Here is a 24,852-nt window from a genome sequence, read left to right on the forward strand (position 1 = left end):
TCCCCTTATAATTGCTAAGCTGTATTATTGGATTTGCCCTCTATATATTTATCATAAAATAAAATTTTTTTTTTTTATTTTCCTATATTTATGTATTATATATATGAATATTAACAATTTTTTTTTTCAGTTAAAATAAATACTATTTTATTATAAATAGGATTATTTTATATAAAAATTTTCAGCATATTATTATTTTATTTTATTTTATATTTTCCATTAAAATTAAATTTTATATTTATTTATATATTATTCATTATATTATTATAAATATAAAAAAATGACTTTTAAAATACCTTTTAAAGGGGCCTTTAAAGGAAGTTGTTTTTTTTTTTATAATTAACTATATTTATATATATGTTTAAAAATTAAAAAAAACACATACTTTAAAGTAAAACAACGAAAGTTTTACATCCATATAATTATATCAAAATAAAGCGCTATACAGAAACGCCAATTATAGTCAATTATAATTTCACCACACTATCACTAGCATTGCTATACTATTACTTTTCATTTTTAATAAAACCTACAAGAGCTTACATTCTTCAAAGCGTACCCTTGAAATTAAAACAAAAAATGATTATGCTTAATAATTGATACCATAAACGGGATACGCAAAATTTACATATATATATAGTACACTAAATATATTTTTACAGAATATATTATACATATATTTATTTTTATTAATTCACTGATTTATACCAACTGTTAAAACCTATGCATGGTATATATCCATCAATAGGTACTCCATATGCATATGCCTTCACATTTCTAATTTCATATTCGGTATAAGCAAGTTTGTTATTTATTTGGATTGCTTACCTGTTTATATAAACTTTTAAATAAACATAAATTGTTGTGGCTCGACAAAATTAGGCGAAATATACCATCAAAATTTGCTGAAAATTAATAAGCCCATTAGTACATAATAAACTTTATATATTTTTTAAAAAAAATTATATGCACATACTTATAGCAATTCATTATTAATTAATTCTGATAAAATGGAAAATAATGAACCTGTAGAAAATGCACCCGATTATACTACATCAGATAATTTGAAAACAGATGAAAATGTATTCATATATACGAAAGATGAATTTATATATGCCTACATAGAACTTATACTAAATGGAAAGGATCTGGGAGAAGACCATGATGTACCTCTATGTAGTAATGCATTTAAAATAGAAGATATAGAAGAACGAAGAAAAGAATTAATGGAATCGGGTGATGCTCAAGAACTAATTAATAATAATGAACTAGGAAGAGAAATTTTTGATAATTATGATAAAGATAACAAATTCGATCGATATAATATGAATAAAGAAGGTGAGGATCTTGCTGATCCTGGTAGTCCATTCGAAAGAGGAAAGGAAAGAAATAAATTTGATAGATATAAAAATAGAAATGACTTTTTTAATAGAGATAGTATTATGAATAGAAATCAACTTGATGAATCATTTGATTCAAATAGTGCAATAAATAGTATGAATAAAAGAAATAGTTATATACTAAAAAATCAGAAATTTATTAAAAATCCAGATTTTAAATCTGTAGGAGGAAATACAACTCCTATAAATCAACAATCGAATAGTAATGAGAATGTTATGAATAATCTAAGCATGTATGATACCTTAGGAAATAATAAAAATAATTTTATAAAAAAAAATAATTTAAATAATGAGAATGCTGGATTTGCTTACAATAATAATAGTACCAACTCTAATACATTTGGAAATAACAATATTAGAGAATCAAATAATGCAAATAATAATAAAAAATTTATATGGCGAAAAAATGAAAGAGGGGGGGCAAACACTGGACCTACCTCTTGGAGATTTTCAAAATCGGGAAATAATAATGATGGCCCAATAACTAATAATAATAATGAACCTATTTCCAAAATGGATTTAAAAAATGCAAATAAAAATTATAATAAAAATTTTACTAATGATATGAAAATGTCTGCATCTAATCATTCGGAAGAAAATTATCCAATAAATGACATTTCTCGATACACTAACAAGCATAATAATATTAAAGATAGAAATATAACTAAAAGAGAAGATATGTATACTGACTTTAATTATAATAACAATTCAGCATCTACTGGATATAACATTGGAAATAATAATAACAACCTAAATGATATTCCAAATTTAGGAACAGATGCAAATACTGGAGTTAACCATTTGATAGATAGAGGTAAAAAGAAACAAAGCTACCACAATGTGGGATCAAAATTTGCTTCTACTAATCTAAATAATAATAAAAGTCAAAATATGTTGAATAAGAATGGATACAATAATTTAGATGCCTACTTATCTTCAAATTATAATAATGAAGGAGATATGAATAATAATGGAAATGTTAATTTACCAATGGATGAATCAAAATTTAAAAAATATAAAATGCTTGGAAATAATATGAATTCAGTTAATAATGATTCAAATGAGGATAATAAAACAAAAAATGCAAATGAATATTTAGCTACTAATATTATGAACAAAAATAATGATCCCACAAAATTAAATATGCATCTAAATAAAAAAATAATAGATCCAAATAATAAATATCCATATAATCAAATCCAAAATCAAAGGAAATATGATTATAATAATTCATCAAATAATATAAATGGAATATATGCCAACACTTCAAACAATGCTCATGATCCAAATTTCGATAAAAAAAATAATAATTATTATTACACAAATGGAAATATGAATCCAAAAATGGGTACCGATTCTAGTCAGATGCAAAATAGATCCACAAACAAAGAAAGAAAAGGTGAATATAATAGTCCAAGTAATAAAAATATAGGAGAAAATATAAATAATGATAATCGAAAGGGAACAAGGAATAGTCAAATGATGCAACAAAATTCATTTGATTCAGGAAAAATGCAAACAAATAATTTTTCAAATAATTCATATTTTAATACTAATAGACATCTAAAAAATAGCGACAAAAAGGGTTCGAAAAATATTGGTGAAGATGACTGGAGTAATATTAGAAAAAAAAATTTAGAAAAAAGTAAAAAAGCTACAGATGATTTAATATGGAATAAGTTAAATGAACAGTTTGATCTAAATAGTAATAAGGGAAGTTCAATTGGATTAGTAGGGGGAATAGGAATTAGTACGGATCTAAATAATGATTTTTTAAAAAAATTTTCAAATAAATTATTAAAACCAAATGAAGATACTACAAAAATAACAAGCACAATCGATGAAAATAAAAACAAACAAGATGAACCCACAACAGCAGCAGCAAACAATAATAATGCCCTTACAAATAATGAAAAAAAAAAAAAAAATAAAAAAAAAACAAAAAATGATAAGGATAAATTATCTAACGAAGCAGATAAAATAAATAATACAGAAGATAATAATCAAAACATGAAAATAAAAGATTCCTTGGAAAATATAAATCCTAAGGAGCCAAGTAATAATAACAAAATAAATAATTTTCATAAAATATTTGATAATAAAAAAAATTCTAATTATTTGTATTCTGATAGTAATGTTAATAAATTATATACTGATATAAATAACATCAATTATATTAACAATACTATCAATTTTCACAATTTAAATCGATATAATAATTTTAATGATAAAAAGGAATATGTATTAAATAAATTATATAATAATACTAATAAAAACAATTTACAGGGAGATCATAAGGACTTAAATAAATCGACTAACCAACATCGAAGCATATGGAATCTTTCTTATCCTTACTATCAATCATTGGAAACCTCTACCTTTGGAAATCAATCTGGCATCAAGAAATATGTTGATAAAATACCATTTACGGATAAACCTCAATCTAGGATATACCCAAATAATAACAATCCACATCATGATTCAACTGATTCTCGAAATAATATTCGACGACATCTCACCACCAAATCAAGCATAGACATGTCAACACTTTTAAACCATCAAAATAATAACTCCAATTTTGGTGTCACAAAATTTAGGGGTTCAACGACTACAGATATACCACAAGAAAGCTTGTTACAAAAAATTAAAAATAAAAATAATGATCAACATTTTATACATCCTAATGATATACCACGTCCCCCGAACATCAACTTCCCACAAACTCCTCACGATACTCATCCATATCCATTTTCTCGAAACATTGGAATAAATGAAGGATACAATAATGCATCTATATCTAGTCCAACAAATGTAACAACACAACCTTCTTCGATCCATAACAAATTTTCTGATCCCCAAATATTTGATAAACTTAAAAATAGGGAGAGCAACACATTTATCGATGAAACACATGCAGAAGAAACAACATCCATGAATCAAGCAAATAAAATTAATAACATGATAATCTTAAAGAAGATGATGCAAATGTTTAATATCGATGAAAAGGTGTTTAACAATTTAAGTGAAAGCAAAAAAAGAGAAATACTAACCCAATTAATGTTAGAAAATTTTAATTTAGTTAATTCACAACAGGAAGTAAATAATAAACAAGTGACTATTCAAAATAATTCAAATCAAGCTAGCAACCCTCTCTATATTACAAATACGAATAATAAAGCTACTACCGAGTTTGAAACAAAAGAAACTCAATCGTATGCGGCAAGTCCTAATAATACATCCTCCGTTCCTACATCGTATGGTGAAAATAATAATATACAAAAAGATGAAATTGGCGAAAAAAAAAGTAACAATAATAAATCAAATATATCAAAATGGTTGAATTTTATTGGAATTTCGGGTAATAAAAAAAGTAAAGATGCATCTAAAAATGTGCCAGATATAAATAATGCAAAAGTAGATGCAGCCATACAAAGTGCTAACCAAACTGATATCAATAACAATAGTAATAGTCGAATCACATCTAATACAGACGAAATGGGCTCTGATTCTACACTTTTTGAAAATGTAAACAGAAATAAAGATACTAATTCAACTGCTCAAATTAATTATATAAGAACCCATTATGCATCTAAAGATAAAATAGATGATTCTATTCTTCTATCAAATGACCAAACACATTCTGAAAAGCACAATAATGACAATACAGTAACTACAAACGATTTACAAACAAATTCAAATAGTAATAACAATGATGTTTCAAGATATATAGAATTAATAAATAAAGTTAATAAAATAAAAGGAAATGTATGGCAATATAAAGATCCTTCAGGAAATATACAAGGACCCTTTTCATCTGAACTTATGTTTTTTTGGTGGTATTCAAATTATTTTCCTAATGATTTACCAGTACGATTTAGTCAAAATATGCAGTGGTTCAATTTTCATGATCTATTTCCACAAGGGACTATGCCATTTGTTCTTCCTCTAATTTATATAAAAAATAATTTAATTAAAAATAATAACACTACACAACATGGTTCATATAATTTAAATATAAAGAAAGATGAAAATGCCAACCAAAATAGTAACACACAAGATTATATGAAAACTGATTCTGCTTTAAAAATGAATAATAATAATGAAGTTAGAGAAAATTATCCGAATAGTCAATATGAATCCCTTCTTATTAAACAACAAAAAGAAATAGAATCATTATTGTTACAAGAAAAAGATCCAGAACTAATTGAAGAAATTAAAAAACAACTTCAAGAAGTAAATGATTTAATACAAAATGAAAATCAAAAAAATAAAAACATTGATAATGATACTACTCTATTTGAGAAAAATAATGAATCAAATTCAATACCTACCCATTCTGATAATACGAATGATATGTCAAATATTAAATATAAAAAAATGCCAAAAAAATTAGAAAATGAACAAGCTAATGCCCTTAAAACGAGCACTAAATCTCCTGACCACTTAGATGTGGATCAAAAAAAACGTAACGAAACAATAATTGACAACAAAAAAGATAATAACAAATTAAATTATAATAAAAATTCAGAAGCACTGCAAACCGCTACAGACACTACAATATCAGCCTCCCCAACTTCTGCATCTACCACCATAGAAAAACGAAATAACCAAACCAAAAATAAAAAAAATGCTGCAAACAAAAAAGCTGAAAAAAATGCAAACACAAAAATAGATACCAATGAAAAAGTTACAAATACTACCAAAGAAAAGACACCAAAAAATAAAATAAAAAAAAATGAAAATAAGTTAGATAAGGATGAAGATACGGGGGATAAAAAGGTGGACAATACGAAAAATGAAGTTGAAGAAAAAGTTAAAAATAATAAAGAAAAAGAAAAAAATATAGAATCACAAATTAATAGTGATAAAAATGTAAATATACCAAATAATGCAGAAGTGAAAAAGAAAACAGAAAAAATGAAATGGAGTACAACAGGAGAAAGGAAAATTGAAAAACTTGTAGATATTATGAAAGGTGAAGAAAAAAAAATAAATATGCAAATTAAAATTGAGAATTCAAAAAAAAAACAAGAAAATGCAAATAATAAAAACAATAAAAAAACAGGATGGGATGTTAATCAAACACCAAAAAGTAAAAAAAATACTGATAACCAGGAATTTCCAAATTTAACCCCAGGTAGTGGATCCAAACAAAATAAAACAAAACAGACACCAAAAAATAACACTCCTACCGCCAAAACGGATAATGCTGCAAAGGTTAATAACAACAACAACAACAGCACTAGCAATGATAACAAGGCGAGTGCCAAAAAGGCAAAAAACAAAGTCGAGCCAACCGACAATGAGACAAAATTCCCTCCAATTGCGCCAAAGGGAAATAAAAGTAAGTCATCAAAATAGAAATAAAAATAAAAAGTTAAAAAGACTTAAGCATGCATATATGCATATGTAAATGCAGATCATATTGTTCTATCTTCTAAATTTGTTATTGCAGATTCAAACAATAAGAAAAAACCCAATACAGAACATAAGGAAATAACCGGTATGCCTACATTGCGTATATTGCCTCGAATTAAAAAATGACAAACAAAATAATAATTGGTCGTTTCATTTCTCCCATTTTTATTTTCTCTCTTTCCAGATCTCAAGCAACTAACGAGTTTATGCAAATTACCACTCGATGAATCCTTATTAAACTTTTTGAAAAACTTCAAAGTACGTCCACAACCCATTTTTTCCTATCAGTGTCGCTTGCATATAAATATGTATCCCTTCTTAAAATATAACAAATATATATGCCTTTCCATTTTTTTTTATTTCCCGTAGAAAGCAGAAGAAATATTTGCCTTCCTTCAGCACAGTGTTGAGGATAAAAAAAAACTCACACTGTTTGCAAATGAATTTATTAAAATAAATAATAAAAATAATGCGAACAAAATAAGTGACGTAAATAACAAAAAAATGAAATAGTCCAAATTGTTCGTTTTTTTTTAATATATATTTTTATTTTATTTATTTAAACATTATTTTATATGTAATTTATTCTATATACATATCAAAATTTATCGATTTGTTCATATTTTTTTTTTAAGAATATATAGATAAATATGTGTGCATGTATAAAATATCTTATAACATTTAAAGTAAACCAAAATAAACTTTAATTTATTATAATATTCGAATCGTTTAAAATTGACAAATAAAAAATATCCAAATAGCCATATATTACTAATATTTATATATCCCAAATTATTCTCTCCTTATGTTTAGATCTCCAATGAGACTATTTCAAATTGTCTACCCATTTAAAATTATATGAGAATAAGTCATATTTATTCTTTAATTATAATGTTTTAATAATAAAAAAATATATTTGCACACACTCAAGGATGTGCATAATAATTATGCATATAACAACATTTTTACATGAACAAGTCATATTTTTTTAGCATATAGCTAGTTAAAAAAAAATTATTACTATAAACACTTTTATTATATTGTCCAAATTTTAAACTATGTAATCTGTTTTAAACAAATGTTGTACCCATCGAAGTCTTTTACTATAATTTCCCCATTCGACTTAACAATTTCTATATCGTTTTCCTTTAGTTTTTTTTCAAGTGCATTTAAATCTTGGAAGCTCAAAATTAAATTTCCTAAGGAATTCCCCATGTGTAGCTGCAATGAAATATGAAAAAATAGGATATGTACAAGTCAGGAAATAAAAATAATATTTTTTATAAATTTTGCTATTTCAAAATATGTCTTCTTACATTGTTTTCATCATATGCATAAGCTAATTGAAGTATGGTTGAATTATTTTTATTCGAAAAATAATAGCTCATACCGCCATAAATATTCCAAGGGTATGAAATTTCTTCTAAATGACTTTGGATTTTCACTAACTAAAATGTTTAAAATTAAGAATAATAAAATCGTTCATAATTACATTTGTGCATATAAATATAAATTCATTTAGTAGTTACAATATTGAGAAAGTCATATAATATTTTATTCCCCTTTTGTGCTTACATCCATTCCCAAAATGTCGGAGTAAAACTTCTGGGAGTCTTTCGTCGATGTTGTATAAAGTCGGATCTAAAAAATTTTATTGAGTATGTATAAATATGAATTATGAAAAAAGTAACACATAAAATAATAGATTATTCTTATTAATTTTCTCTTTACGAACCCTATTTAATTTCGGAACATCTTCCTCCAATACTACTTCTATACCATATCCATCTGGATCTGTTATAAAGCAGTTTGTCCAATATCTTCGTACTTGTGCCTGTAAAAAGTATTTAAATTGTTTATCTTAGTATCAAAAATTTTATAACTTTAATCATTTTTCACATTCACAATTTGCAAACAAAATAATATATATATTTTTTCTATACATCTTCATCTGGCAGTATGCAAGCAGTGACTGGCCTTTTATCCAATTCTTCCTCAACCTGCCCTTTGTACTTATGAACTTTTTTTAAGTCGAATTCTTTTAAATGTATCCCTAACCCCAGGAATGAATGCTAAAACCAAATTAAAAAAATACATATATGAAAATTTGTGTAAAAAAAATGCATATGCACGGTTCATAATGTTTGTTCTCACTTCTCCTATAATAAAATTGTCCTGCTCATTTTTTATCAATTTAATATATGCTTCGTTATTTCCTAAAATGAGCTTAGCATAATTATTTCCCTTTTCTGCTACTTGAAAACCCAACACATTATTATAAAAATCGACTGAATTGTCTACATCCTGAACTTTATATTCAATACCTTCAACTTTACATTTTAAATTTTTAAAACTGTATTTTTCTTTTTTTCTAATAATATTTCCGTTAAGAAAATTATAAGTATATTTCTTTGAAATATTCAAAAAATCATATTGCTTAAAAAAAAAAAAAAACACTAAAAGGAAGTAAATATTCATCAAATCGAATTTCATTATTTATCCATACACCATCAATTTGTATACAGCCATATGCATATATTACATATTTAGAAAAAAAGAACAAGAGGTAATGTATGGTAAATATTCCAAATTATTCTTTCTTTTCCCTTTTTCAGCATTACATGGTTTGATAAAGGAAGGGTTTGCTTAAAAAGAAATTATTTTAAAAATTACAATAAATGTTTATATTTAAAAAATACTATTCAAACAACTTAATTTGTGTATTATGGTAATGCAAAAAAAGTGTAATAATGGAACAAAATAAATCTAAATTAGCTATTTGCTAAAAAATAAATAACAATAAAATAAAAAAAAATAATAATATTGTATATGCGCAAAAAAATAACACTCAAATCGTGAATATTTTTTGGCGCCCTTTCAAAGGCCAATCTTGTAGAGAAACGGCGAACTCATGCCATTCGTTGTTTCTCGTTTTTCTATCAGACGTAAATAAAACAAAATAAATGAATAGTCAAACAAATAAGTAGGTAAATAAACACAGCGGTACATACCACAAACAGTAAAAAAGCGAATCTAATGTGAATTTAAAAAAAAAAAAAAAATATGAACAAGTCAGGTAAATATTTTGAATAACGAAAAAAATATGAACATGCATAATATTGTTCATGATTAAAAAAATTATATTCTTAGTAAAATTTCGAAAAATTAGATTACACATATATCCTACATTATTCTTCATTCTCTATATATTTACACACATCGATATGTGAAATACTAGCAGAAAATGTGTAAGAAAAAATTATTTATACTGACCAATGGATGAAAAAACACTATCCCTATTTGTTTGTATAGGATAGGGGTTAGTATTATTTGTAATGCTTAATAATTTGTGATAAATCGCTTTAGCTTTTTCCAATCTTCCATAATGACTATCCCATTCAAAAAAAGGCATAATAAGAATATAAAAATTTAATTTATTTAAAATTAATAATCGCAAATTTATATGCGGCAACAATTCTATGGTTGAATCATCAGGTTCCTTAAAATAATCTTGTTCCTCCAAAAAATCAAAAATAATATTTTTTTTCAAATCAATATATTTAATATCAAATAAAAATATTTTTTTATTTTTTACAATTTCAATTTTATCTTGCACATTATTTTGACAATATGCATATTTCCTCAAAATAATTTCAAACTCGTTTAATCTATTTTTGTGTTTTCCCTTTTCATTATTTTCTCCCAACTTATAAAAATTTTTTTTTTTTTCTTTTTTATTTATAAGCTCACTATTATAATTGCCTTTTTTTATATCAAACAAATCATTTATATTAACACTGTTATATTCCATGGAAATTATTTCCTGCTCATCATTATCTTCTGTGTCTAAAAAGGTTAGTCTTTTATTGTTAAAACTAAAATCGTAATTCAATTTATTATTTTCATCATTGGGCTTGTATCCATAAACTATTTCAATCATAGATTTATTTTTATCATTATTCAAAAATTCGTTAAAACTTTTTTCAATTGAATTGTATAATTCAGTATATTTCTCTTGGTCACCTATATTACCGTTAACCTGATTGTCTTTAATTTTGAGCCCCCAATTTGATAAATATTTCAAATTTAACAAGAATAAACAAAATTGTTCCTTTGATAAAATGTCCTTTTCACTAATTATGTATAAAATAAGATTGGGGTAATTTTCCAAAAAGAAATCATCCATATAATGAAAAGAAAAGTTCATAAAATCCACAATTACTGAGATAGCATCATTTTTTATGGACTGATTTTTCCTGAACTGTTCATGTAATATAGAGAATAATTTCTTACTTGTTAATAAATATTCATCATTTATATCAGAATAAATATTTGTCGTTGGATTAACTAATGTAGGCAACACAGAAAAATATGTTTTCAAAAAATCAAAATTAATTAAGTTATCACTTTCTTTCTTAAAAATTTCTTCATTATTTTTCAAGCATATTTTATGGTCTATATAAGAAATTTTATAATCTCCAATTTCATCGCTAACCCATTTTATGACACATTTGGCTAGCTTTATATAGCGATATGGATACATATTTTTAAAAGCTTTCATAATAATAAGAGCATTATTTATACAAGGATAATTTTTTTTGTCAAGTTGCTCCTCCAACAATATTAAAATATATTTTCTTATTAAGCTATTTTTATATTCATTTTTTGTACATAATTTACTGATTATATAAAACATTTTTATTGTTTCTTCTATTTTATGCACACCATTAGAATTTTGATGATTTTCATTGACATCCCCAATATTGTAACAAAATTGAAATAATAATTTTTTAATAAAATAATTAAAAGAAGAAATTTCTTTATCAATATTTTTTATTTTAGTTAATGCATTTATTGTCTTAAGTATGTGCTCGTTTTTTAAATAATTAATTTTTACATACATATTTTTCATTACTAATTTTATAATATCATAGTTTATATAGTTTAACTTATGCATATAATATAATATATAACAGCAATCTATATAACACATTTGTTTTTCATTATGCACAAAAATATTATTTTTTTCTTTCTCTCCGTCTTTTCCACAAATGGGAAACTTCATTCTATTCTCAAATTGGTCTAATTTAGAGTCAGGTAAATATGATAATTTATTTTCATTTAACTGGTTCATTTGCAAAGTATTAATATATTCAGAATTTGTTTGTATTATATTTTCTATTTGTCTATACATATTATTTGTTATGCTTAGTAAGTCTTGCTCTTTAAAAATGCTTTTATTGAAATATAAGTCTTTTTCAAATAAGCTGATGCCACTACTATTATTATTGCTGCTCCAATTTAAATCTGAACAGTTCATGTCATTTTTTTTAATTATTAAAAAGCTTAAATAATTTAATATTGACTCGAAAAATAAATAATTAATTTTATCAACCAAATAAGAACATTTGCTTAAACCCTTTAATAAAATCACTATATCTTTTATTGAAAAATAAACAGATAATATTAATGAATTTTTTATCAAATGTAATAAAAAATTAAAATCATCATGTTTTATTTTACCAAATATAGAAATTATATATAAATTATAATGAATATATTTTTCACACTTTTCATCTTCCTCACACTTCGCATAGTTTGAACATCCAATTTTGTTGTAATTATTAAAATATAGAAAATTTTTACAAAAAATATAATCATTATTCTTTATTACACCTTTATCTATGAGCAGGTCAACTGATTTTATTAATAACAAGTGTGTGCTTAAATCGAGGGGATTGCTACTTTTTTCTTCTGCACTGTTAATAAATAATTTGTTACTTTCGATATTTCGAGCTTTTATCAGATATTGGTCAGAATTTTTTAAAATATTATTATTATTATTTATTAGTTCCCCATTTAAACAATCCATTATTCTGTAAAACAATTTTAAAGTAAACGAATTTAATGGTGTATCACGCTTGTTAATTATTGAATAATCATGTAATATATAAATAAGTGTTGGTATTGATAACACATCAGCTAAATCCCTTTTATATAGTACAATTTCTGACTTGTTCATGCAAAAATTAAGATTATTATACATTTTTTTAAAATAGTTTACTAGCTTTATTAATTCCGCTAAATCATTAGTTAAACAGTTTGAAAAATCCTTTTCTTTTAAAATATCAAAAATAAATGAAAAATAAGACAAAGGAAGTAAATCTTTATATTTATTATTTCTACTTTTTATATTATTTAATATATTTATAAAATCTATATTTTTTAATTTATAAATATTGCTAGGAATTTTTAATATATTTAAAATATCATAATAAGTATCATTATCAATTAAATCAAAATATTCTAAATCTTCCAATATGTTACACAATTGTTGTATGCTTCCATAGTTCATTTTTATATAAAAATTATTTTTTAACTTTAAATTTATTTCGTTAATTATGTTTAAATTGTCTTTGTTCGAAAAGGGAGTACTATTGTGTACTTGGCTCTCCAATTCTGACCTCGTTTTATTTATTTCCCTTATTTTTGGCGTACCCACTTTTATACCATTATGAGAGAATATATTTTTTACTAGCTTTTTATTACACCGTAAAACGGATGAAATACTTTTTATTTGCAATTCTAAACTAACATTATTGATTTTTTCCAAAAATAATTTTAATATATCTTCCATATGCTCTCTTAAAATTAAAACATGATTTAATGAGTTAACATAAAAATGATAAAATATACATAAGTCTATATTATTACTTTGATTTACTATTTTTGTTACATTTTTAATAAATAGATCAATAAAATTATTGTGAAAAATACCTAATTTAACCATACTGTTTAAAATTAAGCTTATACTCCTTATTGGCATATTATCAAATATTTTTAAACTTTTATCAATTAAGGTTACATAAGAAGATATTATTCTATCCTTATCAATACTGCTGTTATTATATTCTTTAGTCCCTATAGGAATTTTCAAAAAATCGGATTTACTTATTACATTTATTAGTTGTGAAATTTCTATTGCATTCTCAGCTAGCGAAATAGAATATATTAACTTATTTTCAAAATCATTATATTCTTTTTTTTTTATATTTTCATATAATTCTTCACATATTTTAGTTATTCTTTTATTCTCTTCTCCACACTTTTTATATATTTCTCTATTACAATTAAATTGGTGTCTGTACCTATTCTCTTTGCTAATTTGGTTGCAGACATTGTCCCCTTCGATATTATTATATTTTACTTCTTCATTTTGGTCACTATTATTTCGAATTTTATTAATATAATCGATGTTCAAAGGTTTTTTATTTTTATAAGGAGACTTGGAAAAAAAAAATCTAATCGAACTTAAATTATTACATAATATTACTGTGCGTGTTATTCTTTCACCATTTTTTACAAAAAAATTATTATATTTTTTTATGAACATGATATAAAAAAAACGAAAAAAAAAAAAATTATGTCATTTATTCAATTTTAGCTATCTATAGTTATTCCCATGGATCAAGATAAAAATGTAGAAAAATAAATCTATAAAAATCAATATTATGAAATAAAAAAATAGGATTATATTTTTATTTTGTAAAAACAACATACGCAATGTAAAAGATCTAATATAAAAAAAATTGACAAAACAGTTCTATACATTTTCCAGCTAAATATATCAAACGTTCCCGTAATATCAAAAATGGTAAAAGTGAAGGGTAACCAAATTAACACATTTTATCATACGTTTTTTATATTAATAAAAAATTTTGAAATTTTTAAAATACAAAAAAAATATTAAAAAGTTTGTTAAAAAAATGTAAATAATTTATCCTAAAAATATTATATATTATGAAAAACATCAATTTTTATATACTCAAAAAAAACCAAACATTAAACACATTAAAAAATTAAGTATGCAACATTTTTCTTTCAGTTTAGTAACCCATTTTTAATGCCATTTCTAATGCCCTTTTTAAAGGCTATTACATATTATTTTCTAAAAATGTAAATAAACAAATATGTATACACTTTATATATGTTTTGGCTATTTTCTCATTTTTAAATAAGTGCCTCCAAAATATAGGAAGGGGCATACCCATAAGAGAGGAAAGAAATGGCTCGAAAGAAAATAAAGCATTCAATTTTGTATGATAAGTCTTATTGAATTATTATCCATACTTTTGTAAGACGTAACAATTCAATAAATATATACGGAAAAATTAAATTGGCTATCGTAAATTTTCCATTTATTTGTTGTCATTTTCGTCGGATGGAAGTATCCCTGCCTTTTTCCATTCATTATACCTTCGAAAATGTCAAAAAAATATAAAAGCATTATTACGAATAAACAGTAAAAAAAACAATGTGTGCAAAAATTATACACATATAGTAGCATATACTAATAAAAGAGCAGTGGCACCACTAATTTGTGAAAAAAATATGATCTTGCAACTAATTTTATATGTACTTACGTTGTGTATCCTAATTCCTTTATTAGTTTTTCTTCCATTGTCATGTTTTCCTCTTTTTCCATTTGCATTTCTTTTTTAACATTCCTTATATAACCCATAGGTGTTTGTATTCCATCCCCCGTAACCATTAAAACCAGCATACTAAACGACGTAAAAGCCAAAAATTTTATTTGGCTGTCCTAAAAAAAAAAAAAAAAAAAAAAAAAAAAATTAGCTAGATAGCTATTTTTAACAATTCTCTTCAAATTATGCACACACACAATCATATATATGCATACTAAAAATATAAATTTGACATATATTTAAGATTACTGAAAATTTCCCGTTTCTAATAAAAAGAAAATTTTTCAATTTGTTCATCATTTTATTCTACAATGAAATTTGTTTTTTTAAAAGTGCCAATATAGTGACATTTTTCCAAAATGGTAAACATAAAATTATGTGTATTATAGGGGATATACCTAAATGGATATGCACATATAAATTTGCTTTACTTAGATTGAGAGTTATAAATACTTATTTTTGCATATTGGGTAGAGTTTCAAATGATGTTATTGGATATACTTGAATAATAAACTTTTGTAAGGTTAATTCAAACTGTTCTTTTTAATTTTAAAAATAATTTATCTCTTGTTTTTCGCTTCCTATAACGATAATAATTATCGTAATAATTAATTTGAATTTGTTTTAAAATATTTTCCTTTCTTACTATTTATATACACATTTTTTTTTTAACGGTATACTATATTTTTCAAAAATAATATTATATAAATAAATAAATAAGCACAGAGTGTACATTGATTTGTATTAAAAAGAAATATATTTTTTACATTATAAAAAAAAAGAAATTTATAAAAAATAGTTTTCTTAATACTGTTTTATACAAATGATGTATATATGAGTTCAAACATTTTTTAATCTATACCTTAATGCTGGTATTGTGTGGTTATTGATTTACTATTCCCTGTTTTGGGTACAGATATCACAAGCCCGTAAAAAAGAGGCAAGCATGAAAAATGTTTTCTTCGATTTTTTCAAGCCCAAATCAAATAGGTTACTTATTGAGCAATGTAAACAATTTATTTTTAAAGTATGCACAAGTAAGAAATCATAAGATTATTAAGCCAAGGAATATTATTAAGGTATGGAAAATAAAACCAGGAGATGAAGTAAAAGTCATATCAGGAAAAGATAAAGGAAAGATAGGCGAAGTATTAAGCTGTGATAAATTTCGGAATATGGTTAAAGTCAAAGGATGCAATTTAAGAAAAATTTTTCTTGATAATAAATATGTTTATATTGAGAAAAAAATACACTATTCAAATGTTCAACTGATAGATAACTTTTTAAAAACAAATACAAAAGTTTCAATTAGATATACTGATGATAATCAAATGATAAGAATATCAAAAAAATCTGGAATTGTTATACCATGGCCTATCGATAAAAAAGTAGAATCGGAATATGATCAGGCAGAAGAAAATCCCTTAGACACACACCCAGAGGAGGCTTTAAAAAAAACATATGATTACAAAACTGATGTAAAATTTATGAACATGTTAAGGCAAACAGTTAATAAATACAATAGAGAGTTGTCATAATTATGAATATCAACTTTCGCACGTTAATTTATTCTTCTTTTTTTTTTGTATATCTTATAATTTAAAATATATTAAGTAATCCCCATTTGTGCATAAACATGTTTAACTCTTTCATTATGAACAAATATAGAGACAATTTCAATACAAATAAATAACCATCATCCATTAATAATATATTTGAATTGCTAGAAACTTAATTACCCCTTCTCAATATGGCACAAATTTATTGAAAAAAAAATATCAGGGTGACGAAATGGGAAAAACCATAAAATTAATAAGATATATGAAAAAAAAGTTTTCTTACTTATCTATGCCATAAATATAAAATAGTATGAGACAGTATAATAAAAATTAAATGAATAATTCACTTTTATTTTAATTTTTTTAATACAAAAATTTCCTTTATAGCCAGCGCAAGTTTTAAATTGTCTCCCTTGCACACCCAAGTGTTATATGAACAGTAAATTATTTTCAATAATATATAATAACCATTTTCATATAACTATATATCTTTAATTTGAAAGACAATAATTTTCTATATGTAGTAGATTATAACAGTTCAACCAGACTTACAATTTTACTTGTCAATTATTGGGCGTTTTTTGAAAAAAATAAATATGCATTCATTCTATATTATGCAAAAACATCCAACTTGCACAAAATATTATGACATGTTCATATATAATTGGTGCATAATTTGTTCAAAAAAAAATATATAATGTGAAAATTATATAATAAAATATAGAGATATATTAATAAATAATTGTCTTTTAATAACTTTTATTTATATATTATTTGTAAAGACATTATATTTGAACAAATTATTCTTTCAAAATATTACAATTATGTTTTTTTCTCTTTATAAAATTTTACATGTACAAGTCATAATTTTATTTTTATAAATATTTATGTGAAATTTTTTTACCGATTTTATTTTTATTTAATTTTGTGTTATTATATATAAATATATTCGTATGGACTTTACGAAATTGTTAATAATGCCATCATTAAACAGTTTTTTTTTCACTATATATAATTTTCTTACGGTATCCTGTTTTGTATATTATTCATATTATACCTAATATTAATATGCACTATTCAAACAAACCCTTATAAATTTGTATAAATATGCTGAAAAATTATTAAATTAATTGCGCCTTTATTTTTGCTATTATATTACGTACATGCATTTTAAAGCTGAATAGTTCGTAATATTTTATGCATATTTTGTCAATATATATGTATATAATAATTATATAATATATACATATAATATTAATATACGCCGCTTCAAAATAAATAATATACGGAAAAAAATTATCAGCATTTTATTCAAAAAATATATGCGTAATCATGATATATTCATATAAAAATATTTTAAATAATGCTATATTTTTATGTACTTAGAAATATTTTTTAATATGCAATTTCATTTATTTATTATTTTTTAATCACTCCATTTTTAATTGTATAAACAAAAAATAAAATATAGCATTTTTTTATTTATCATTTAAGCAAGGATTTTTATTTTTATAATTCATATATCAAGTGATTATGTTTAATTTAATTGAATTTTTATTTTTTTTAATAAATAATTTTTTTTTATAATACATATGAAATAGTTAAAAAGTAATATATTTTTTTATATAAATCGAAAAATTTATATGGTATTTTATTTATTTTTACTTTTTACATAATGTTTTTCATTTAACTTATATATTTTGCGATTATTTTTATATATAAAAAGAAAGAATTCAAGGTTTTGCAAATTTTATGTTTAATATTTATTTAATACATATGATATATACAAAACCCTGTATTGCTATTCTTTGTGATCATATTAAAAGGAGTAAAGGAAATTGCATGGATTATATAAATCAGCTATATTATATGCATTCCTTTACTTTTTAAATTAATTTGAATATTCTTCATGAATTCACCAATTCAACAACTGTTCAACTCCATTTATTTTATGTTATATCTTTTTTAATGTTGTTTATTTTAAATTTAGTTTGTGATAGCCTTCCAAGGTTAGTACATACTACATACTTTATATATACTTTGTTTTATGTTTCAAAATAAGGGTATCAACATATGTTAAAATATTCAAGGGCTTAGTATTTAAAAAATATATATATATCATATTATTGTGACAATTATACATGTATTACATATTCATATACGAGGGCCTATTGTTTAGATATAAAAATTTTTCTTTAGCATTTAAAAAGCACATATTAATTTAATTGCTGTGCATATAAAGGCGTATTTATAAGCCCTTTTTGTTCCTTCAGCATGTAATTTATTTTTATTTATTTTATTTTTTGCATACAGCTTTTTTTATCATTATATCTTTTCTACTTCGTACTCGGATATAAAAATATAACAGCATTCATAGTATATATATATATTACAAATATATATATGTATGCATATGCTATTCTTTCGTCATTCAAGGAATAAAGAAAATCATAACAACGGGAATGGAGAATAACAAAATTATTACGCAATAAAATATATTATAAATTATATATATTAATTGGATATGCATATTTTATTATATTTTTTTTGAGGTGTAATAATAATTCACAGTTTTTGTGCAAGTAGGAAATTGTTATTTTATTACTTCTTAAGGAATTGTAAAAATCTATATGTTTAAAAAAATTAATAAATGAAATAAATAAAAGAGGAATAAAAATCAAAAGGATCAATTTCAAAATATAAATGATTTTTGTAAATATATTAGGACAAGTATAAAATTGGCAAATCATAGGATTATAATTATTAACAGTACATATTTTTTTATTATTCCAACTAGCTATAATTCAATTTTTTTTTTTTTTTATTATTCATTAATATTATATTTTCAAGAAATTATATAAGGGAATACAAAAATAATGTTAGCTATATTTGTTTGAAAATCCATTTTTTAAATAAGTTCAGGCAAAACAATATTTATATATAATAGCATTTTATAGGCTTTATGCTATTTTCATGGAACCACATTGTGCATACGCCCTAATATTAAAGTTTAAAGGTGTACACTAAAATATGCATGCATAACACACACACACACACATAATTTTATTTGCATTTTCTTTCTGTTTTTCTGATTTCTTCAATTACTTATTTTTGCGCGTAAGAAAGTGTTTCATATTAAAGTAGGGAAAAAATATTGAGAAGTCTTTTATTTTTTAGTTGGCTTGTTTATGTATTGATCAGGAGTTTTTATTTACCATCACTTTGCATATATACATATTTTATACGGTTATACAATCATGATTAAACAAAAGCGGTCTTATTCTCATATGGAAAATGATGAAGGTGGGGATGCCAGTAATAATAGTGAGGATGAAGTTTCGTTTAAAAGGCAACGAAATAATAGTCATGGTAGCAACATGTCATATGGAAGTATGAATGATGAATTTGAAAATGGTGATGGAACAAATAAATTAAATGGTGGCGACATGGAAATGTTAATACCATATTGTCTTTTATTACCTAATAGGGCAATTGGTTATGTAATTGGTAAGTCAGGTAATAATGTACGTGAAATTGAAAAAGCATGTGGTGCTATAATAAAATGCCAAAAAGAATTTGATATACCTGTTTATCCTCCTCCCTCTGAAAAAATATTAACAATATCGGGTAAAAAAGAAAATAAAAAGAAAGCATTAGAATTGGTATTAAATAAATCTAAAACTGTTATGGATTTTCAAGAAGAGGATGGAAAAGAATCTATTGTTATTATTGTACCAACTAGATCTATTCCTATTATTATTGGTCAAAAAGGTTCGAAAATATCTTCTTTATCTGAAAGATCTGCATGTGAAATTAATGTTCATAAGGAGGACGTACCAGGAATAAAAGATAAAGCTATTTTTATAAAATCAAATAAAATCATAAAAATTATAGATTGTATAAGTATTATATATGATTTATTAGAAGAAGTTGCGGAAAATGGAATTTTAGAAATATCAGAATTTCCTGGAGTTTCGAAAAATTTTACTTCTCCTAGTAATATGGGTTTATGTGGTCCACCCCCTACAAATGGTCCATCATCTTTTCATGAAAACTCAACTGCCAATAGTGTTAGTGGAGTTTCAAATCATTATAACGATACACACTCTATGAATTCCGGAACAAATCAATTTAGAGGATCTCGAAATAATAATATGAATTATAATAATAACATGGGAAATAATGCATCAAAATTTTCTATGAAAAATAAAGATAATAATTATTATGATAATTACAGTACTAATAATATGGATGATTATGATAACTTTTCTGTACCACGCGAAAAAAATCTTTTATTACATAAATTTGGAAAAGAAGCTAGTTCTTGTGTGGTTCGTTTTGTTTTAGATGTAGAAACTACTGCATGGATTATAGGAAAGGCTGGGTGCCATATAAAAGAAATTCGAACAATAACCGGTGCAGGTGCAGTAATTGTAGATGCTCCTGATAATATCGAAAATGTGAAAACTTGTGATCGTATATTAACATTATCCGGTTCTGCAGAAAATAAATATAATGCATTAAAATTAATAGTTAAACAAATGGAAGAAAGAGAAAAAAATATCAATAATTCTATGCGTATGTTAGTTCCTGGTAAGGCAGCTAGCTTTTTAATAGGTAGAAAAGGTTCTATAATTAAATACATTACTGAACAATCGGGTTCTCAAATTCAAGTAGCTAAAAATAAAGAAAGTGAAAATGAAAAATTAGTTTTAATAAGTGGATCACCAGAATCAAAAATTTTAGCTTCAGTTCTAATTTTACAAAAATTGGAAGAATATGATAATCCTGCTATAGCAAGAGAAGGATTACTTATTCCCTTAAATGATTTATATTACTCTAATAATAAAAATTCAAATATGAAAAAAAATAATAATAATTCCATTCTTGGAAGTGGTGGCGGTCCAACAAGAATGATGCAAAATAATGTAAGAGGTTCGATGAATAATAATTCTGGTGGAAATAATAATAGATACTATAATTCGGGTAATAATGCGAACAACCATATGGATAACATGAATAATGATGACAATAATTCATCTAATTATCGTTATGATAATAATAAAAATAATATGAACAATATAAAAAATAAAACAGATGCAAAAGAACAAATTGAAAACATATTTTTAAACGAAATTTATAAATCTATACCTATTACTTCGCTACCTAAAATATTGTCAGTTAAACAACCTTATACTATTGAGTTAAACATGCCAGATGTATATTTAGAAACATTTGATTCACAAAATAAAGATGGAAAATCATTAATCGAAGAAATAACTGACAAAACGGGTTGTAATATATCTGTATGTACTGATTCAAATGATTCTTCTTCTTACACATTTAATGTATCTCTTACAGGTTCCCCTTTAGCAAATTCTTTAGCTATTTTAATGATCCAAGCAAAAATATTTCAATTCGATTGGTTTTAGATCTAACAATTCTATCAATAATATTCATATTTTTCCTCATCCATGCATTTATTTTCACCCCATTTTGTATTATATATCCAAATCAATATTTGGAAAAATGGCTAATCAAAATAAATTGCAGGAAATGTACAAATTCGTCAATTTGATACGAACAGGTATGGAGGATCTCTGGCATATATCATTTTTTTTTGCAAAATCAAAATCTTTTAACTTTATTTTTTTCATATTAATTGTATAATTTATTTAATTACTTATTTATATATATTTTTTTTGTATGCGCACAATTGTTATTCGCTTTTATTATAATTTATTTCCCATTTGGTAGCTAATTTTTTTATAACTCATTGTTAAAATTTAGCTTACTTTGCATGTATATATGTGCATATACCTTTATTTTTGTATGTCTTATCAATATTCTTTTACATTAATTTGTAAATGTATTTTTATAAAAAAACAAAATTGTATATATAATTTTACAATTTACTGTAGTATATAATTAACACAAATTTCTACATTTTTTTTAAATAATCATATTTTTAATATATAAAAAGAGCTAAAAAGCTTTTAAAAAGTTTTAATTCATTTAACAAAGCATACACATTTCTTAAAAAAAACGAAATGGAAAAACAAAACAAATAAATATGAACAGACATGTTTTTATAGTATTTATGTAAAATTTGTTCATAATTTTTTGGTATTTTACATGTACAAATAAGGAAAAATAAATTATAACCAAGTTAAAAAAAAAAATATAAAACAAATTTTGCGATTATCGTAAAATAAAGAATTATATATCTACTACATTTCAATATCTTGAATTATATTAATAATTATATGTCTATATAGTTTGACATTCTATATATAAAATAAGTTAACTGCCCTTTGGTAAAGGACTATAAAAGAATATCGTATTTATTGTTCTGCTTGCAACAAGCTTGGAAACTATTTCACTTTAAGTTGAATAACGCTTTTGTTTTTAAATATTCTTGGCTCTATAATAAATAAATGAACATGTTAATATAAATATGAGAATATTTGTAAAACAAAGGCTACACACACAAATGCATGATTTTTATAGGTAGTTTATTTCTTATACCTGAATGAGGTGCATTTTTTTCTTCGCTGGGCTTCTATAATCTTTCACTATTGTAATATTGCTGTGTAAAAAATATGATAATATATATTAGCATTTTTGTTGAAATAAATAAATGAAAAAAACGATGTGCCTAATCGAATTTACACTTTCATAAGATTGAGCATGCATTACAAGAATTATAGCTATAAAAAATATATTCAATATGTATGAACAAGCAAGGAAAAAAAATGTAATGTGTTTTTATTTTTACTAGTAATCAAATTTAGGGATTCCATGATTTTCATCAAATATTTTCAAATTATGAATTTTGTTAAACTCCGAAGAATAAATATCAAACCAGTGTCTCATGTACGAAATAGAATATGAATCTCCTTGAAACTAGCGAAGAAATGCATAAACATATATATCCAGTTTATGTGTGTGCATGATAACATATATAATATTCACACTTTTAAAAATAATTCTCATAAATAACATCGTCTATGAAATGAATGTAGCATATTTCTTACATGCCCCATGACAAATCTCTTTCTGCATTTTATCCACCCAACTAAGAACATTCGCTTAGCTGTTCTGTATAATTCATCACAAAAAACAGATCCACCATCTGAAAAAATTCAAATAATTACAATGATAATAATAATTATTACTAAAATAAGCCTATTAATAAATGTAACAAAATAAACTTCATAAACGAACCTTCAAATATCCCATTAATTTCAAAACGAAACTTTGATTTTACTTCATGGAAATTTGTTATATCATAATTTTTTTTTATTTCCTCTTTTTTCACGAGAGGGGGTTTATATTTCCGAAATCCAGTAACCTGACTCGTTAATAAAAAACAAAAAAAAAAAAATATTTAAATATAGCTAGATTGTGCATGTAATATATATATGTGTGTGTTTGAATAAAAAATATATTTGAATTTGACTATTTCTCATGCATATTTATATATGTAAGTATGTCCCGTTTTATAAGCTAACACCCTATATACTGTTTAGTGCTTCTTTATATTACCTGCCTATTTAAAATATCAAATTGCGTAGCAAACTCAGGGTGTCCTTTCCTTAGTTTAGCTTCCCATTTGTCTTTTTTTTCGAGTAATAAATTTTGTCGAAATAGAAAATGAGGTTTTTTCTGAACGGACAAGCTCAATCGACTTCTTATTTTTTTAGAAACAGGTGTCGGTATCATTTACACAGTGCATACACATTTAAATTGTAAAATAAAGGAAATGAAACGAAGGTATAAAATAATAGAAAAATAAAGTAAACTTGATAAATATAAAGTATTGGAAAAAAAATATAAGTTAACAATTCAATGAAAAAATGTGAAAATAATACATATTTTTTAAGCCTATCGTATATAACATATTTTTTCCCTTTTACTAAGCGGTATCATGATTTCACAACATAAGCTATATAAATTAAATAAACAATATATTAATAATATTAGGAA

The 24,852-nt window shown here is 23.9% G+C and overlaps 7 protein-coding genes across 7 annotated transcripts; 3 read left to right on the forward strand and 4 right to left on the reverse strand.

Moving 5' to 3' along the window:
* Positions 1-1,010: 1,010 nt before the first annotated feature.
* On the forward strand, positions 1,011-7,331 carry PCHAS_0104000 (conserved Plasmodium protein, unknown function; the record flags this gene model as incomplete). The annotated part of the gene is made up of 4 exons (XM_016797690.1): positions 1,011-6,744; positions 6,856-6,903; positions 7,003-7,076; positions 7,188-7,331. 4 exons carry the CDS (start codon positions 1,011-1,013, stop codon positions 7,329-7,331), a joined length of 6,000 nt encoding a protein of 1,999 aa, XP_016652977.1.
* A 543-nt stretch (positions 7,332-7,874) lies between these two features.
* Positions 7,875-9,311, reverse strand: PCHAS_0104100 (glyoxalase I-like protein GILP, putative; the record flags this gene model as incomplete). Its single annotated transcript, XM_738048.2, has 6 exons — positions 7,875-8,039; positions 8,135-8,266; positions 8,394-8,459; positions 8,554-8,652; positions 8,762-8,890; positions 8,973-9,311. 6 exons carry the CDS (start codon positions 9,309-9,311, stop codon positions 7,875-7,877), a joined length of 930 nt encoding a protein of 309 aa, XP_743141.2.
* A 766-nt stretch (positions 9,312-10,077) lies between these two features.
* On the reverse strand, positions 10,078-14,211 carry PCHAS_0104200 (RAP protein, putative; the record flags this gene model as incomplete). The annotated part of the gene is made up of 1 exon (XM_738622.2): positions 10,078-14,211. The coding sequence occupies one exon, from the start codon at positions 14,209-14,211 to the stop codon at positions 10,078-10,080; it is 4,134 nt and encodes a 1,377-aa protein (XP_743715.2).
* Positions 14,212-15,016: 805 nt separating this feature from the next.
* On the reverse strand, positions 15,017-15,601 carry PCHAS_0104300 (conserved Plasmodium protein, unknown function; the record flags this gene model as incomplete). Its single annotated transcript, XM_016797708.1, has 3 exons — positions 15,017-15,074; positions 15,242-15,420; positions 15,554-15,601. 3 exons carry the CDS (start codon positions 15,599-15,601, stop codon positions 15,017-15,019), a joined length of 285 nt encoding a protein of 94 aa, XP_016652978.1.
* Positions 15,602-16,257: 656 nt separating this feature from the next.
* On the forward strand, positions 16,258-16,842 carry PCHAS_0104400 (50S ribosomal protein L24, putative; the record flags this gene model as incomplete). The annotated part of the gene is made up of 1 exon (XM_738621.1): positions 16,258-16,842. One exon carries the CDS (start codon positions 16,258-16,260, stop codon positions 16,840-16,842), a length of 585 nt encoding a protein of 194 aa, XP_743714.1.
* A 3,278-nt stretch (positions 16,843-20,120) lies between these two features.
* Positions 20,121-22,295, forward strand: PCHAS_0104500 (RNA-binding protein, putative; the record flags this gene model as incomplete). The annotated part of the gene is made up of 1 exon (XM_739538.2): positions 20,121-22,295. One exon carries the CDS (start codon positions 20,121-20,123, stop codon positions 22,293-22,295), a length of 2,175 nt encoding a protein of 724 aa, XP_744631.2.
* Positions 22,296-23,242: 947 nt separating this feature from the next.
* Positions 23,243-24,588, reverse strand: PCHAS_0104600 (conserved protein, unknown function; the record flags this gene model as incomplete). Its single annotated transcript, XM_739539.1, has 6 exons — positions 23,243-23,287; positions 23,392-23,452; positions 23,642-23,769; positions 23,901-23,998; positions 24,091-24,217; positions 24,412-24,588. 6 exons carry the CDS (start codon positions 24,586-24,588, stop codon positions 23,243-23,245), a joined length of 636 nt encoding a protein of 211 aa, XP_744632.1.
* Between the last annotated feature and the right edge of the window lie 264 nt (positions 24,589-24,852).

The sequence above is a fragment of the Plasmodium chabaudi genome (assembly GCF_900002335.3).
Source record: "Plasmodium chabaudi chabaudi strain AS genome assembly, chromosome: 1".
NCBI lineage: Eukaryota > Apicomplexa > Aconoidasida > Haemosporida > Plasmodiidae > Plasmodium > Plasmodium chabaudi.